Source organism: Drosophila obscura, unplaced genomic scaffold, assembly GCF_018151105.1.
Source record: "Drosophila obscura isolate BZ-5 IFL unplaced genomic scaffold, ASM1815110v1 contig_73, whole genome shotgun sequence".
Lineage (NCBI taxonomy): Eukaryota > Metazoa > Arthropoda > Insecta > Diptera > Drosophilidae > Drosophila > Drosophila obscura.
Window position 1 is genome coordinate 7,821,738 of NW_024542865.1, and position 18,534 is coordinate 7,840,271.

The 18,534-nt window shown below is 49.2% G+C and overlaps 1 protein-coding gene across 1 annotated transcript in view; it reads right to left on the reverse strand.

The window, feature by feature from the left end:
• The window catches only part of LOC111082338, a 34,685-nt gene that overhangs the window by 11,686 nt on the left and 4,465 nt on the right, over window positions 1-18,534 (reverse strand). The window contains exons 2-3 of the mRNA XM_041595455.1: window positions 5,843-6,333; window positions 4,472-4,651 (exon numbers count right to left, since the gene is read on the reverse strand). Coding sequence (XP_041451389.1) covers window positions 4,472-4,651; window positions 5,843-6,322 — 660 coding nt within the window. The 5' untranslated portion in view covers window positions 6,323-6,333. The remainder of the gene's footprint in view (window positions 1-4,471; window positions 4,652-5,842; window positions 6,334-18,534) is intronic.

Consider the following 18,534-nt stretch of genomic DNA (forward strand, 5'->3'; position numbering starts at 1 on the left):
GGGCTGAAAGACCCCCCTTTCAGCCATGCAATCAGCCCACGCCCACGCCCATCCTCCCCTGCAGCTCTTCTGCTCTGTTCCGGCACCCTTTGACCCCTAGTTGAACACATCAACTAATTCTCTTTGACAATGGAGCAATTTGCATGGCTCGTTGTGTCCTAGTAAATGGCAATTTAATAAGTCTTACACACGTACCCCCCCACACACACGCACACGCACGCACATCCCTAGACATAGAGATGGCGTGAGGCAGGGAGGGCGGAGAGGCCAGAACCCACACACACACACACACTCAGACACAGACACAGACACAGACAAACTGGCTGCTAACAAAGTTACATTCATAATATGCAATAATGATGAAGATGGAGGCAGAGCCAGAGGCAGTGAAGATGGAGAAATATACAGGACAGGCCAGGACAGGCAACAAGGCACCACACGAATGCCCCGAGTCCCGAGGTGAATGCAGCACAGGGCCAGACACCAGGAGACCCAGAGACCAAGAGACCAAGAGACCCAGAGACCAAGAGACCAAGAGACCAGGAGACCCAGAGACCGGTGAGCCAACCCGACCAAAGTCAGGCCAGAACCAGAGCCAGAGCCAGAGACAGACCCCAGCGAAGCCAAAGGACCCTTTGATTTCCGGTTAAGGCGGAAGTCTCATTTATGCCTGCCCCCTCCCCTGTGTGTGCGCGTGTGTGCGCGTGTGTGTGTGTAATTTTTATAAATTGTTACAACGAGCCCAAAGCCAAGGCAAATGGGGCCAGTTGATTGTATTTAAAGTTACTTTTTTCCACGCCAGATAAACGGCAAAGGAACGACCCCGCAGGCCTCGACATCAGCAGCAGCAAGGGAAACAAGGGAAATGGGGGAAAATCGAGGAAAAACTACCAACTTCTGTATGCCCTAGCCGCAGGCTGACGCGGCATGCAGATATACAGCCAAAAAGATACATATAACTCATTTCGGGCATGCATCAGAAGAGCAGCTCAGCAGTAACCCTGGCACTCTGGCATATCCCACAGCAGTGGCGGCTGTCCAGTGGGGCCTTGAATGCTGCTCAAATGGCATTGCAGGGGCACCGGAACTCTGCCGTGGCCCGGATAATGTTTACTCTGGACGTTTCTTTTGCGCAGTGACTTGAGTTTTCATGTAATTTCGTCTTGCAGGCGCATATCCGGGCCAACTTTCGCTGCTAATCCGCTCGTTCATGGCAGCCACAGCGGGGGCCCTTCCATCCTGCTTGATGGGCAAATGGAAATGGGGCATAAGGATGGAAGTGGCAAATAGGAAATGGGATTGGGGATGGGAATGGGAATGGGGATGGTTATTAGGGGACTAGGGGAAGGCGCGTGCCAAAGTCAACGCCGGCAAGCGGATATCCGCAGCAACAGCAGTGGCAACAGCAGCGGGCAGCGGCAGGGATGCAAGAGAGACGAAAGGCGCAACAGCTTAACAGTAAACATAAACAAATTTTAGCAGCACAGAGAGGCATAGACGGTGCTTCGGTGTGTCCTCTGGCCATCCTCTTAGACTGCCTCTCAGAGAGGGCGGCCTTTCCGCAGCGTTCTGCCTTCATTCGCGGATCAGGGATCTGCAGATCTTCAGATCTTTGGCTGGCGAAAGGAATTTGTCAGACGAATCAGATCAGATCGGCTGTTCAAATTTCCCCTATCCCGAGTCTGCATGCCAAAGCTGATTCTGGACAGTACTTGGGGCAGGAGTGGCCCCCTCCCCGAGTCACATTTGTTTGGCAGGAAGGGCCGACCGGCGACCGGCAACCGGCTCTACTTGATGGAGGCAAAGAGATTTTATTTTTCCACTCTGATTTGTTTGGGGACAACTTAAAAAATCAATTTGCCGCCGCACAAAGGGAAGCCGAAACCGAAGCCGCTTCTGGCGGTGCCACGGGGGGAGTGCTGGGTGGCACTGCGTAGAAATATGGAAAAATTTCAATTTGTTTTGTGGAAAAGTTTCTGACACTTTTCCAGGCCAAACGAAAACACGAAAACAAACAGAAAAGTTTCGCTGGCCAGTTATGGCAGCCTCAACGCTTATTACCTGGAAATACCAGGCTCCCACGTGGACACAGACGTAGACAGACGGAGGACCCAACTGAAGCTGAACCCAAACCGAATCGGAACGGAACGAGCAGGGACAGGGATAGGGACAGGGACAGGGATAGGGAGGGGCAGGGACAGGTCAGGACTAGACTGGACTGGACTGAACCTATCTGAAGCAATTCATTTTAGTGTTTGACTTTTGGGCCATAAAGATAGCCTGAGAGAGAGAGAGGGAGAGTAAGGGGGAGAGCGAGATGGGGGTCTGGGGCCAAAGTATGGCAAACTTTTCCTTATTAAATGGAGAATCGTTGCCTGGGAAGATTTGTGGAACAGCCTGCCAAATTGTGAATTGGCAATCAGAGTCCTCATGGAATTGTTCATATAGTACCACAGATATTCTCGTGTATGCACATGCTCCCCATTCCCCACTCCCCACTCCCCATTCACACGCTCCCCCACTTGCCACTCTCCACTCTTTGGGGCAAGTGGGTGTGTCCGTAATAGAATGCTAAAATATTCATAAATTGCCACAAACTTGGGCTCAGGCACGGGGCAGGCGGCAGCGGGAGACCTCCATGCCCCAAACAGAGATAATAAGCCCTCCTCCGGCAGCGCCTTGCTGAGCCTTGGAGAGGAGCCATCAAATTATACGCAAATATTGAATTAATGAAATTATTGACAGGCGAGTGAGCGTGTTACCAGGCAGCCAGGCTGCCAGGCTGCCAGGCGGCAGCCCCAAACCAAACTTTTGGGGCCATGCACCTATGCGGGCTATCATCATCATCATCATCATCATGGACAGCGCTGGGTTGGGTGGGACCCTCCCCCACTTGTTGCCTGACAGTTTTTATGGGCTCCAGCGTTCACTGAATTGCCACAAAAATTATACAAAATGATTGCTAAGGGTTCAATCAACCTGCACTTTGGGTTTCTCCATCACGGACGGAAATCAGGAAGTCAGGGATGTGTGATATCCATCGGGACTCGCTCTGCGAGGCTACAAATGTGCGATCTTCATCAATGCTAAGGCTGGAGCCATTTGGGTGGACTTCCTTCGGAGTGTTTTTGGCTCGGCTCTCGAGAAAAGGTCCCACAGATGTTATAAAATATGCAAGGCAATGAGAAGGGGGGCAGGAGTGGCACACACACACACACACACACATGCAAGTGATGACTTGACACAATGCCAACCACGAGCCCTGAGGGGCAGGTTGAGAGGCTGCTACACGTAGAGAGAGAGAGCAGGAGAGAGAGCAGGAGAGAGTGAGTGTATCAAAAAGGTGCAACACTTTATGGGCCATAAATATTTATGCCTCTTGTTGCTCTTGTGGGCGCACTTTGAGGCAGTCAGGCCACAGGCACAGCCAAAGAGGGAGGGAGAGGCAGAGTCAATGTAGCACAATATTTTGGCAACAAAATGCAGGCCGACAGGCAAACACACAGCACAGCACAGCACAGGACAGCACAGACCACGTTGACAGGGCATGTTAACGAGTTTGGAATTGAGGCCCAGACTCGCAGACCTCCCCAGACCTCCCCAGACCTCCCAGATCTCCCAGTCCTCCCCAGACTGCCAGTCTCAGGCGAGTGCCAGTGTTGGTGTCAGCAAATTGGAAGAGATTCTGCTGGACTAAGCAGAGCCAAGGGACTTGCAGCTATTTTCCATACACAACAAAAATATTCACATTTTCAGTTTTTTCCACATGAAAAACTGTAAAAATGCAAAATAATAACCTAAAAATGGCAATTAAAAAATACAAATAAAAATATAAAAAAAAAAATAAATAAAAATAAATAATAATAAATTAATAATAAATAAATAATAAATAAATAAATAAAGAATAAATAAATTAAAAATAAATAAATAATAAATAAATAAATAAATAATAAATAAATAATAAATAAAATAAATAAAGAATAAATAAATATACATAAATAAATAAATAAATAATAAATAATAAATAAATAATAAATAAAATCAATAATAAATAAAAATAAATGAAATAAAATATTTATAAAATAAAAATAAAATGGGCAGAGCAGCTCCGCAGCAGAAGAGCGACTCAGAGCGAACTGGTTCACGGTTCACGGTTCACGGAGCGAACTAGCACCCCCAAAAGTCAATTTCCGTGGAATTTGGCCCACTTAAGCCGTTGTCAGGTGCCTGCCGCCTGTTCACATATGTTCGAGCATATGTATATATGCGATTGCGCGTCTGGTGGAGATGGAGATGGAGGTGGAGGAGTCTTTGGCGCTTTTATGGTCTAGTGCACTCGCTTTGATCTTCGGTTGAGGCCGCGTCGCCATGGCGAAGTTTAATTTTCAATCGAGCAACGCCTTGGGCCCCTCCTCCCACCACAATCCTCCTCCCACAAACCCCACAGCAGGGACATCCCCCCCGTACTCACCCCCAGTTCCACGTAGAAGGTGTATATGGGGTAGGGCAGCGCAATCACCATTCCAGTCAGCCAGGTGGCACAGCAGCAGACGAAGCCCGGCAGGCGGCCCTTCAGCGGATCGTTGAGCCAGCGCATGCGATCCCAGGCAATCAGGATGTGCGATATCATGGCCACGTGCAGCGGAATGTCCTGCAAAAGAGATCAAATACATTACATATGCTACATGCTACAGGCTACATGCTACATGCTACAGATGGGTGTGTGTGCACTCGTGGTGTGTGTGTAAACCTGGCAGCCAATACGCGCCCGCAATTTCTAGCGCTTATTTTTCAACTCATGTCAGCATCTCAATGTCTCAGAGTAGAAGTGAAAGAACTACTCCCATTTGTCGACTTTAAGTCACAAATTTAATGCAACTTGTCAGACTTGCGGCATCTGCCGCCCTTCCACGGCTCCACCCATCAATCATTACGCCAGCAAGGGCGGGGGGATACACACACACACGATGCTACGATGCTGCCCCTGCCCCCGATGCCCGTGAAGTGCCTTTGTGTGTCGGCTGCCTGCCTGCCCTTGCCTGTGCCTCTGACTGTGCCTCTGCCTGTGCCCTTGCCTCTGCCTGTGCCTCTGCCTGTGCCTCTGCCTCTGCCCTTGCCTCTGCCTGTGCCTCTGCCTGTTGTGTGAGAGCTATTTGTCGCTCTTTTGTGATAACAATCAAATCGAATCATATCCCGTTCTGATACCCCTCCTGCGGCGGCGGCAGCTCCATTCCCATTTCGATCTGCCTGTGACCTCCGCCTCCGCCTCCGCCGCCGTCTCGTAATAGAATCTCCTGCAGCGTCAAGGCTATAAATGTAATCATTTGGCTGCTCCACACCATGTGAGGGTCTCTCTCGCCTGATGGAGGAGTTGCCCCGCCCGAAATGTGGCCTATCGAATCCATTTTGGGCCCGCGCTCCCCTCTGGACGTTTGGCGTTATTTATTTATTTATTTCCTTGCCACAAAAAAGGCAAAGGCAAGGGCAGTGGCAGTGGCTGAGGCTGTGGCAGGGCACTGGGAATAAAAGCCAGGTATATGATTTTATTTGCTTGTAATTTGTGAGCCTGTGCCGTGCCCTACCACCCCCCACCCCCCCTCCTGTGAATCGTCAGTCAATCACGGCGGGTGTTCAATAATGAGGTGAGGCATCCACATTCACATCCACATCGAAGGCTGGGGGCAGGGGCTTTGCCTGATTCGATATACCAATGATTGCTCAATTGAGCGCAACCGGATGCCATTTCCACTCAGCCAGCCCTCAAATGGTGGTGGGGCGGACACTTCCACTTCCACTTCCACCCACGAGGGTTCTTGCAGCATGGACACTTGCCACTACTTACCTGTAGCATGGGCAGAAAGAAGCAGAGGAACTGCCCGAAGATCCAGTTCTGGATGAGCATCACCATCAGCGAGACGGGCAGCACCAGGGCGCACTGCACAAAGTGGCACAGCGCCAGATTGATCAGAAATGAGTGTGTGACGTCCTTGTAGAGGCGATGGTACATGACGTACACGATAATGGCTATATTGAGGATCACGCCCAGCAGGGCCAGCGCCGCGTATTGGATGAGAAAGAGCCAGTAGACGGACTTGATGCTCGCCTTGAGGTTGAGCCGCTCCATGTCGGCCGTTGCGTTCACGTGCCAGTCCAGGAAATTGACAATCGCCATCACGTACTTCTCCGGCATATCCTTCAGCTTCTCGCCGCCGCCACCGCCATCGCCAGCGCCAGCGCCAGCGCCACCACCGCCCGAGGTGCTCGCGGCCAGATGGTAGTCATCGGCCGCTGCACCGCCGGCATGCAGATCAGTGGATGACATTTTCTAATCACCTGTAACGGACACGAGAGAAATGTGTTTAGTTGCACAGTTGGCCAACAGAAAACAAACAAAAACAAACGGCTAACAAGAGAGGGAGAGACAGACAGAGAAGCTTCGAATATCCATGCGAGCCGACAGGACTCTCTGGACTCTGGAGCAACACACAAGAGGGAATAGCTGGCAAATGTCTCTATTCCCCATGCATGAAATAGTCTGCAAAGGGTTCGGGTCGGGTATTTGTGGCAATAAAAGTTGTTGAAGCAGACAATTGACGTCTATGCTTGCGCTCCCAGTTACATATGCAAAACGATGCCACTGCCTCAGTCCCTGCCTCTGCCACTGTGTCTGCGGTTTGGGGCAAGTTTTTGTCAAGTTATGCACGTCACATCGATGGACAGGGACAGGGACAGGGACACGGGCAGACGGACAGCTAAGGAGGGAAAGACGGGAAAGGCTAAGGCAGCCGACAAAAATGGAAATATCGTTTTGATTCGCTTGCGACTCTGACGCAGGATCCGTTCGAGTGATTGCCGCGGGGCTGAAGCCAGGCGACTGGTGACACTTTTGTGGCCTGTCCTGCCTGCTGTGGCGCCCCAAGGGACACCCAGCTACACGTACATCTGCATTTTCCATCCATTCACTCGTTTCATTGTGCACTCATTGTTCTGCTGCGGCTGTGCCACAATAGTTTACGTTTAAGTTTGGTTTCGCTACGTTTGGCTTTGGCTTTGGCTTTGCCTTTGCCTCTGGCTTTGGGTTTTGTGTTGCAGTTTGCTTTGTTTTTCTTCGATTCGGTATTCAGTATTCAGCATTCAGCATTCAGCATTTTGTGGCGGAAATTGCCAAAAGGAATCCAGCAAAGGTTCAGCCAGCCAGCAGACTTCAGGCACTGCAAGCGGTGGGTGGGGGCCAGCCCACATGATATGTAAATTGAAAATCTGTATGCAACGTCTGTCTGCGGTGGGGGGCACGGGCACAGGAACACAAACAGCCTTGGGATGGACCGGGCCCATTGCTGGCGTCGGTTCCGCCGTTTTCTGCCCAAGGAATTTCAATCTAGGCAGACACCAGCGCACACACGATTAAGGAGACGGAGACACCACACGGACTCAGGCCACGATGACTGACTGGCACGTACCGCACACACACACACAAATGCTCCTGCCACAGGAGCAGCCGCAGACAAACATGCCACGCCCACATTGGGCTGCCGAGAGGCTCCCCGAGAGGCTCTTTCGCTGGTCTTCCGGTCTTCCGCTTTCCTGCTTTTTGTGGGCAGACTCCCAATCCTCCCCACCGTTTGGATTCTTTCAATTTGGGCGGCAACTTCCGGTCAATTTATTGTAGCTAATTTTTCTTCACTTGCCGAAAATATTTGTGAACAGGGAACAGGGTGCCCTGCCCCCCCGTGCTCGAGAGAGACAGGAAAAGGGCCCTGGGCCCTGGGCCCACAAATTGAATTGTTCAACAATTTTAAAACGAAATTGCGACATGGAAATTTCAAAGGAATATCTTTTGCTTGTTGGGCACCCTGTACCCACTGCAGTCGCCAGTAGCCAGGCGCCAGGCTCCAGCACAAGCACCAGCACTCAGCTGCATGGCCGCTCGGTTTGATGACCCGTGCAACGTGCAACGTGCACTGGCACTGGCACTGCCAAGCTGCCACTGGAGCTGCCTCTGAATGGCGGCAACTGTTGGCGGCTCGCTCTTAATTTTGTTTAAACATGCCATTTGGCAGGCTCCACCTCTCTCCCCGCTGCAGGAATCGGGGTAGTTTTTTTTTTTGCTTGCAACGCGACGGCTTTATCTATGTGTGCTAACGTTTTTGGACGCAGCCTGCACTCATACGAGCATGTGCAGCGCTGGCACCGTTTTTGGGCCAAGTCCCTATCTGGTCTGCCCCTTACCACCCCACTTACCGCCCTGTGTGTGCTGGTGCTGGTGCGGCAGTGTCTGCTGAGTGAGTCTATTATGACGCTCAATGATTTACAAGCCCGCCCCCCCAAGTCCCCCAAGTCCCCCAAGCGTGCTCCCTCCCATGGCACCCGACAACTGCAATTGCAGTGTGTGCTCCATTCTCCGCCGAATCCATTTCCGTTCCGCTCTGATTCACTCGGAGATGGTGATGCTGATGGGGATGGGGATGCTGATGGAGCTGGATGTGTGGAGCATCCACTTGTTGAATTAGCTCCCCATCCATGGACCAGGATTAGCCCTATCCATTTGTCAATTAGTCGCGTTGCCGCATGCAAAGTTATAATTCTATTTGGCGCTGCCACAGCCACTGCCACTGCCACAGCCGCTGCCTCTGCAGATCGTTCGCTCATTTGATGTGGCTTCCACTGCCACTGCCATCCCTTCGTCCCTGTGTGTGCTCTCTGTGTGTGTGTGTGTTTTTTAATTAGCTTAAAATGTTGATAGACAGCCTGTCGCGGCTTGTGGCTGGCTTTGCTGCTGCTGTCCCTCCTTCTGGCTTCTGCTGTGGATAGGAGCACCCGTCCTCCAGTGGAAGGAAGTCGCGAAGAAAGGGAAGACCTTATCTAGCTTAGGGAATGACTTTTGGACTCATCAATTGGATACAATTGGGGGGGGGGGGGCATCCCCCCGCACTCGTCATCCTCCAGCCCATCAGCCACGCCACAGAATCAAAAGGCAGCAAACTTTTCTTCCATCCGAACAGGCGGAGTGCGAAGGAAGGAGGAAGTGGGAAGAGGGTGAGGGTGCGGGCTTTGCGGCTGCACTGCATCAATCACAGCCCACTTAGAGCTTTGAATTCTCTGAAGAAGTTCTGTTCCCTGCTCTGTTCTGCTCTGTTCTGTTCAGCAGAGCGATTTACTTGGTCATTAGGCGACAGATCTGTCTGCCACCCAGCAGCAAAAGTTATCAAAGAGGGTAGGAGGATGGGAGTATGGGGCCTGTGACTGTGACTGTAACTGAACTTGATGACTGTTGACTGGAAGTTGAACTGGAAGTGGAAGTGGTTCCTCTTCGAAACGATTTGTTCAAACAACTTTTCTGTTTGCTGTTTGCTGTGTGCTATCGGATTTCTTTCATTGGAGTCTTATCCATGGAGGAGGGGGGCGGGCGAAGGAATCTGCGAAACTGATTCACTCATTACTCAAATGGTTCATGATCTGCGCGAGAGTCCAGGGCTTCATTACTTCATTACTTCATTACTTCATTCTTTCGAATGCTGCTCACTTGCTGCTGCTGCCTGTGTTGCTGCTCCTGCTGCTGCTGCTGCTGCTGATTCTCCTCCACGTGTGTATAAATCACTTTCCATCTGAACTGGCTTGCTCATTACTTGAACGAGGAGAATGGGCAGGAATGGGAGGAATGAGAAGAAAGAATGGTTAATGGGGATAGGGAGCCAGACACAACACGGGACACGGGACACGGGACAGAGAACACAGACTTACAGACCTACAGACACCTCCGCCATGTGTTCGCCTGTTCGCCTGTTCGCCTGTCCGTCTGCCGTGTAACCCGTGCAACCAACAAGGAGTCAAGTAATTAATACTGATTTCCCTCACGCTCATCGATGCGGAACAGCGCACAGAGGACGAGGACACGACGACGAGGTACATGCCGACAAAGGCAAAAACAACGAGACAAATACAACAACGTTTAGCGAGTGACAACCAGAAGCGACAGCCAACAACTTTACTTTGTGTCTCAAGGTCTGCACACTTGCATCCCCCAACCCCAACCCCAACCCCAGCCCCATCCCCATCCCCATCACCATGGGCGAGGTGCGAGTGGCAGCACCCCTCCTTGGCCGCGTGGCATCCTCCTGAAAGCCTCCGCCTACTGCCTACTGCGATGCTGGTTTTGGTGTCGTCTTTCGGAAACTTTCCTAATTAAGCAAACGGAAAACTAAACGCCGCTGCTGTAGCCTCTGTACGGGGAGATGTGTATCCTTTGTGATTGGCAACATTCAACATTCCCCCGAACTTGACCCGACCACCGAATGGAGCGCAGAGTGAGGCCATTCAATTGGCATCAAAATTCAACGCATTCAGCGTGAAGAACAGGCCATGCCATGCCATGCCCCTCAACCAACAGGAATGACAGACAGACAGAGAGACAGAGAGACTGCGAGAGAGAGGGAGGGAGAACTGTGCACATCGACTATTTCGTATTCGATTTAATTAAAGTGCAATCCATTCAAAGGCCAGACGACAGAGAGTGTGCTGCTTCTATTTACATATGAAATATATTCGGATGGATTTGTGTGTATGCATTGCCCCTCGCACTGGCCTTGGACCGTCGTCAACGTGCAACGAATGCAACGAGCAACATCCAATTATTATTGTGCGAAGTAAATGCAAAATGCAACATTTGCCATCGCTCAAATGCAGGCCATGCGGGGTCAGATCGACGACACTCCCAGCACTCGCATCAATGCAGAAATTCAGTTTCAGTTTACGATTCAGCCATCAGCTCATTAACAAACTTTATGTGCAGCCCTCGCAAGCCTCAGCTCAAGAGGCAATTCGAGGACATATCAAAGCATACATACACATGTGTATGTATGTATGTATTTATGCATGTGTGTGTGTGTGTGTACATGCATACATACATAATGCAGAAATGGGCTTTTATTTTCTTTTGTTTTGTGAAGGCTTCGATGAGAGCAGAGAAGTAATCTAATCTAATTTAATTTAATCGGATTAGTTGTGCGCAGCCACTTTCTCCAAGCAAATACAACAAAAAGAAAACAGCAACAAACAGCAGGGACACATTCCAACACTGGCAAACAGCGAATGGACCAAAGCCTAGCCAACACTGGCAAACACGAAAATGCATCTTGAGTGGGGGGATTTAATTCCCAGTGCTGCACAACTGCACCTGTACACCGATAGAAAAAAGCCCTGAAACTTTAATATTTTCACATAGATTTTAATATTTATGCCATTGATTTTCATCCAAGAGTGGTTGTATTAAAATTCAATATTTTTCACTTACATTTTGATATAACTATGAACATATTTAAATTAAATATATTTTATATTTAAGTTGAATATATTTCATATTTAAATTTAATATAATTCATATTTAAATCTAATATGCTTATATGTTTCATATTAAATTTAAATATTAAACATATTAAATTTAATATGAAGCATATTAAAATTAAATATGAAACATATAAGATTTTATATTTAAGTTGAATATATTTCATATTTAAATATAATATGTTTCATATTTAAATTTAATATGTTTAATATTTAAATCTATTATGTTTCATATTTAATTTAAAAATATTTTATGCTTAAATTTAATATGTTTCATATTTATATTGAGTATTCATTTTTAAACTAATTGTTTATTATTTTGCCTACGCAGACAACATTTCAAGTCCTCATGGTGTGAATTGGTTAAGGTGTTCAACTAGAAATAATCGCAACATGAGTAGAACTGCATTGGTTGTGATTATGCCCCTGCGCAATGATAGTTTAATTGTGTATTCAAGGCGGCAGCAGCTTGAACCAGTTGGAAATTCGAGGGACATAAAAAATAATATAAAAATAGTTAAAATAAATGAAAAAAATATTTTATTTCATTTAATATGGATTATTTAAAATAAAAAGTTTTTCCTTTTGATTTTAAAACAAAAATTTGGAAATCAAGTCATAATAATATTCAATTTAAATATGAAACATATTAAGCTACAACTTTAATATATTATAGTTATTTTGAAGTGTTTTGCCATTTTAATACATTTATATTTGAATCAAAGTGAATGATATTTAATTTGACTACGTTTGTATTCAAAAATCGCATTTTAAATTCAAATATGATTGTAGTTATTTTTACTATGCCTGTTTTCTATCAGCGTAGGTGTTGGTATTTTCGTTCCATTCACCCAGCAGAGATGAACAGGGTATTCGCCTAGTCGCCACTGCTGCTGCTAATTATGCACATCGAATGATACGAATGATAATAATAATATAATAATATGTATTTGAAAGTCAGTTAATTTGGTTCAGCGCATACTCGTAGGTTTATTGTTTCACCTGACTGGAGGGACGCACGCCGCACGCTGAAAAGTATGCTGCATAAAATTCAAAGCGGAAAAAGAGGCAGCCACAGCCGCAGCAGCAGGAGCAGCAGCAGCGGCAGCGGGTGGGTGGGTGGTTGAGCGAGTTAATTGCTCAGCAACACGCAACGCGGAGTAGCGGCGCCAAATGTATTTAATTGGCAAACAAATGATTTTGATAGCTAAACCACGCCCCAAACGCCCCCAAAGCACCCGTAACGCCCCGCGCACCGCGCCCCGCTCTTGTACCCGCTTTCAATGAATACCGGATACCAGAGACAAAGCCCCCAAAAGCCGAAGCGGCCATAAAATCAACGAAAGAGAAAGCCAAATTATTTGCCCATAAAAATTTGTCATGTATAACGGGTCGCGCCAGTCCTGTGGAGTGAATCGAATTGCAGGGATAGAGAGTACATTGTATGTACAGATACATGTATATTATATATTTATATATTTGCATGTATCTATGTGGCATTAGCGGCATCCTTCGTGGCATCCTCCTTGCCTGCGGGTGGGGCTTGGTAATGCGTCTCTTAGGCTGGAGCCTCCATAAATTAGCAGGCACTGCACAGAGCCGACATCGAGCGCGCTCTAAAACTTTTATCAGGCTTTTTACAGAGACCCCCTGCCCTACCCCCCTTGTCGCACTTCCATTCCCCTACTGTCACGCGCCTGCCCCTGCCTCTGCCACTGTTTGAGCCTCTTTATTTTTGGGGCTGGGGGCGGGCCTCTGGGTTGAGCCTCTTCTGGCCAACTGGTGCGATGCGTCGGCATTGACTGATTATGGCTGCCAGCAGGCAAATAAAAACACACAGAAAAAGGTAAGGCACAAGTTCAGGCAGCGAACGGGGGGGAACGGGGGGGAACGGCAGGAGGGAATACATGGAAATTGATAAGCCAGTTGCTGCTACTTTGTAAACACACAGCGACAGCGACACCGACACACACACACACACAATCTAATTTGAGTGGCAGTTTGTGCAGGGTGGCAGTGGGGCAGTGGGGTAGTGGGGCAGTTGGGGGACAGTGGTGTGTGGGTGTGGGGGTGTGTGTATTTGTGCACTTTATGTTTATTGTTTTCGCCCACTTTAACCCAAGCCAAACAATCGCACAACAAGAACGAAGACTCGAATACCCTTAGCGCAAAGTCACACGACACTCGATACCCAAATAGCCGCACAGATCCTGCTCCAGCTGCTGCTCCTCTCTAGCAGTGAGTCCGAAGTCAAGCTCTCAGGTACAGGCACACAGACTACTCTCTCTCAGTCTCTCTCTTCACTCGATTCACTCAGTACACTCGGCAGTATGCCGATTCCTGATTGTGATTGTTCCTTCGCTTATTTTATTTCCATGTGAAGTAAACTTCTGGTTCAGGATACTGAAGATACCCTCTGTGAAAAGCGTGTCCAAGTGCAGTGCCGGGACTTCTACATTTGCCTTTTGGCTATCCAAGTTTCGCTGTCGATGGATATCCAACCCCATTCCCAGCCACAGCCACAGCCCCAGCCCGCATAGCTTGCCTTTTTGTCACCGACTTATGCACATAATAAAAAGTATACACAAAATTTGTCCATGAATACCATATATGTACTCGCACTCGTACTCGCACTCGTACTCGCACTCGTATCAATGGCAATCCATTCCTTCCACGCAGATTGGCTTCAGTTCCTACTCGATTTCGTCAATTGTCTGGCACCACATGGAACACGAATAAGCATAGTTTTTATTGCTGCAAGGGTCTCCCTGTGGGTCTCCGTTGCTTGCCAAATATCTCAATCAGAGAGCGAAGATCGATTACCTCAATCGCAATCAGTCGAAACGGCTGCCTGCCTGACTGCCTGCCTGCCTGCTATCATTATCCAAGTAGTCCATCAAAAGTAGTTTTTCATTCGATATTTATGGCATTTCTAATGCGCAACCCATTGGATAATTGAAGGCAGTGGAGCAGTGGAGCAGTGGTCATGGGGCATGTGGCATGGGGCAGTTGCATTTGCTGGGTGTCCAAATACGATTCCCCTAATAATTGCGCAATTATTTTATTTTGCGCACTGCGCCTCCAATTGCTGCAGGAATAGCTCTCCAGGATGTGGATGTGGATGTGGCAATGTTGCCATGTCAGTGGGGGGGGGGGGCCTGCGGGAGTCTGTCTGCCCCATCGAGCCGGCAACTGGCAAGGGAGTTGCGCACTGCGGAAGCATTATCGAGGAGCCGAGGCTAATTATTTTAATAGCGCCAATCAAGCCAATTTACACAGTCGAAATGGGAAATGCGAAATGGGAAATGGGAAAAATTGGGAAAATGGGAAATTCCAGGAGGATGGTCATCAGTGCAACAGTTAGACCAAGAGCGTGCAGATAATTGCATACTCCTCTTTCACGGACAGACAAACGGAGAGATGGAGAGACGGACAGGCTAACACGACGCTGCTATGATGATTCAATGATTCGGTCATGGCATATCCCATGGTTATGGCACTCAAAGTAATTGCTCATCCTCCTCCCCATTCTTCCCCTGTCATTCTAGTGCCGCCACTTCCACTTTCAGCTGCAGGCTCCACTTCCACTCCACTCCACCACTCCACCGCCTCCAGGGCAAAACTCTAAACGGAAATTGATTCTGCAAGCCGTTGGCTAATCAGCTTCAGAGGGTTTCGAGTCCCGGAGTCCGCAGCTTCTTAAGCGATTCGAGCATAGATTTTTTTCTATTTTTACTTCTTTTACTTTGCTACCCTTTGGCTGTGAATGCTGCTCAGATACTGCTCAGCCTCACAAACGTTTTGCGAATGAAGAGAGGGCGAAAGAGAAGTAAAGGAGAAACAGAAATCCCGATCATACGATTAATGAAGATCAAGGCAGGCAGATTGGAGGGGTGGAGGAATATATATTGCACATAAGTGTATGTGGAAACTATATCTGGGTTCTTTTGCTGGCCAGAGGATTGCCAGTTCGGCGCCTCTCCTCCGCGTCGTTTCTTCTATTCGATGCTGATACTTCTGCCCTTCTGCTGCTCTGCTTCCCTGATTCCTCGAATCCATGATTCCATAGTGAAAGGAGCAAGACAACTATAAAAGCGCAAGGCGGGCAGAGGGCGGCTCAGAGACGAGGCATGCGGATAGATGTGCCGTTCCATGGATATATGGGCGGGTGGGCGTTGCGAGTCGGTAGAAATTGACAAGTTTCTACTTGAGTGTGCAGTCAAAGAGCATTGGCTGAGCTCTGCCACTGGCACTGCCTTTGCCTTTGCCTTTGCCTCTGCCTTTGCCTACCTCGTGCCACATCCCACTCCTGGCCTGGCCTGGTCTGGTCTCGCTTGTCTTGTGTGTGTGTGTGTGTGTGTGTGGGTGTGTGGGTGTGTCGACAACAGCAAAAGCAAGAAGGAAGGACCTGCCCCTGCCTTCCGTGGGGCATGGGCTGCGCTGCGCTGCGCTGCGCTGCACTTGGCCCACGTCGGTCATTGACTCACTCTCGCTGCTCGCTGCTCGCTGCTGCAATTTGCTGCCCCACTGTTACCCCACTGCCGCCAGCAATTGTCAATAGCAACAAAAATTTCAAAAGCGACTTACAATGTTGTACGTACATCGTCTATGTGCGGAGCATAACAGGCAATAGGCAGCAGGGCATTGATTTTGGTCAATGGCCTGGCCCCCCCACTAAAAGGCGTCCCCCTTGCAAGTGTCCCTTCCCCTCAGATAATACACACAAATAGATATATATAGATTATATTTGTAGGTATATATGTATGTGTATGTGTATGTGTATGTGCGCAAGCGGCGACTTTTGTTGTCTGTCAAAATGCTTAACGGTGCGTATGATTAATCTTGATGAGACCTCGGGGCTTTCCACTTTCCACTTTCCATTTCGTTTTTTCCTTTCCTTTTTTTTGTTAAGTAAAATTCAATAACAGGAACCCGGGGGAGGGGGGAAGCTGTGTGGCAGCGAAGAGCGAGAAAAATTTCACTAATTGCAAATTAGTGCAAACATTTTAAATTGAAATTGTCCCGAACGGATGCGGAGCAGGGGTAGCAGCGAGAGAAGATCCCTTCGGTGTGTGCTAATTGTCCCTCCGGACCGCTGTCATATTGATTTTAAATGTGGCAGCCAATCGAAAGGGGGCCCCTCCGTGTGGAGAGTTGCCACTGTGTATCTGAGGCCCACTCTTGATCTCGGGGGCGGGGACTGGCGCGGGCGCTGCCTTGACTCGGATTTGGATTCGGATTCGGATACGCCGTGCTCTCAATCCCCAAGGAGAGGAGTGGTCCAGCTCAGACATTGTTTACGCGTCGCGGTGCAAATACTTTCAGCATAGACTGTGTGTGTGTGTGTGTGTGTGCGAGTGTTGCGAGCTTACAAAAGATTTCAAACTGAGACTGAGGCTGAGGCTGAGGCTGACGCGGGGGTGAGCCAGCCGCCTTCTGCATTTGCATTTCGGGCCATAAAGCAGGTGATGCGGCGAGGGGGTGAGGTGAGGATGCTGCAATTCCATTTCAATGCAATGTACCCCCCTCCCCTCCTCCAACCCACCCCCAGAGACTGTCGTGCTAACAATTCCCGAGATTAAAAAGTCGCTTCTTGATAATAAATTCCCTTGAAATGAATAAAGGTACCGCACCGTACCGTACCATACCTTACCATACCGTACCCTACCTTACCGCACCGTACCCTCTTTCCCCTGCCCCACCCCAACCCTTTCTTGGCGAGGGTAGCAAATGTCGAGCCATGGCCAGCATCCAACCAACTTGGCCAACACTTTCCACTTCCACTTTCCAAATAGCTGACGGCACACTCCGCATAATTGAACAACCCTTTTGCCCCCCCTGCCACTGGGGCGTGCCCTGACTATTGATGAACTTTGGGCCGCGGCGCGTGGGCTGAACTTTTCCGGCTTCCTTAACCTCTGTCGCAATGTGTCCCTCCCCCTGCCAGCCTGTGGTCGAATCTTACACCTGCTCGCACCTGGCAGCAGGCTCTTCTAAACGGTTGACAAAGGCTTCCCTCGCTTCGCTTCGCTTCGCATCGGTGAAGGCTGAGAGTAACGGCAACGGAAACAGAGTCTGATTTTGCGGGCGGGACGGGCACATGCCCTGGGAGCAGCAGGCCGGCCGCAGTTTGATTAGATTTGAGCCGTAAGTCAGCAGCGAGTCGGGAGGCCTCTCCCCTAAGCCCCTCAAATGCCACCCTGCGCCATCGGGCCGCCTCGTCTTTGCTCGTTATTCATTAACTTTAATGAGTTCATTTAAAGAAGGGAGCGGGAGCGGGAGCGGGAGTGGGAGCGGGAGTGGGGGTAGCAGAGGAGAAGCCTCTTCTGTCGATTTGCGGGCGGGCAATTTTAAAAGGCTTGAAATCGAGGCAAGGTTCCTGGCTAATTGACAGCCAGATGACAGCAGCCACCAGATGAAAGGCAGCTGCCAAGCTGCGACACACACCCAAGGGACACCCTGGGGGTGGGAGTGGGAGTGGGGGTGGGGGTGGTGGAACCTTTTAAAGCTCCCGAGGCGACACACTCTGCCGGCAGCTAATTGAATTGCATCGCTAATTTCGGGGTTATTAGCTGACGTTTTAAGTTTCCATTGCCATCGCCATTGCCATTGCCATTGCCGCCGCCGCCAGCGTCAAAGATGACCAGCAAGCACTCAACACTTGGCCAGGACGTAGCACAGAAGGGGATCGGCCACCGACAGATGGAAACGATGAGCATCTAAATGTGGGGCCTCACATGCCCCACCAAAGTGCACGCTTTAAATTTGAATGCGAAATCCAACGAGAGGCGAGAGAGCCATTAAAGGTGGAGCCATTAAAGCGGGCAAAAATCCCGGGGAGATCTTCGGAGCAAACTGAATGTCCAGCAGACAACTCGCAGCATGGGGTACCCGGAATGGCTGGGCAGAGCAGAACAAAGCAATTCAAAGCAGACTGATGATTGAGGGGCAGGTTGATTATGCAGCATTAGGGCCATCAGCTGCAATGTTGGTGTCCCACGTGCCCCATTTGCACCTTCGTTTTATAGCCAATTTCATAATTTCAGACATTAAATGGGACTCATTGGGACGCAACGTGAGCAGGCAGCTTTTACCGTAGGTACACCGCCAAGCCAACTGTCTGCTGCCATGCACATTCTCACGGATTGCGATAAGCAGCCATCGGCTTTGGCCCGGCATGGACTTTGCCATTCC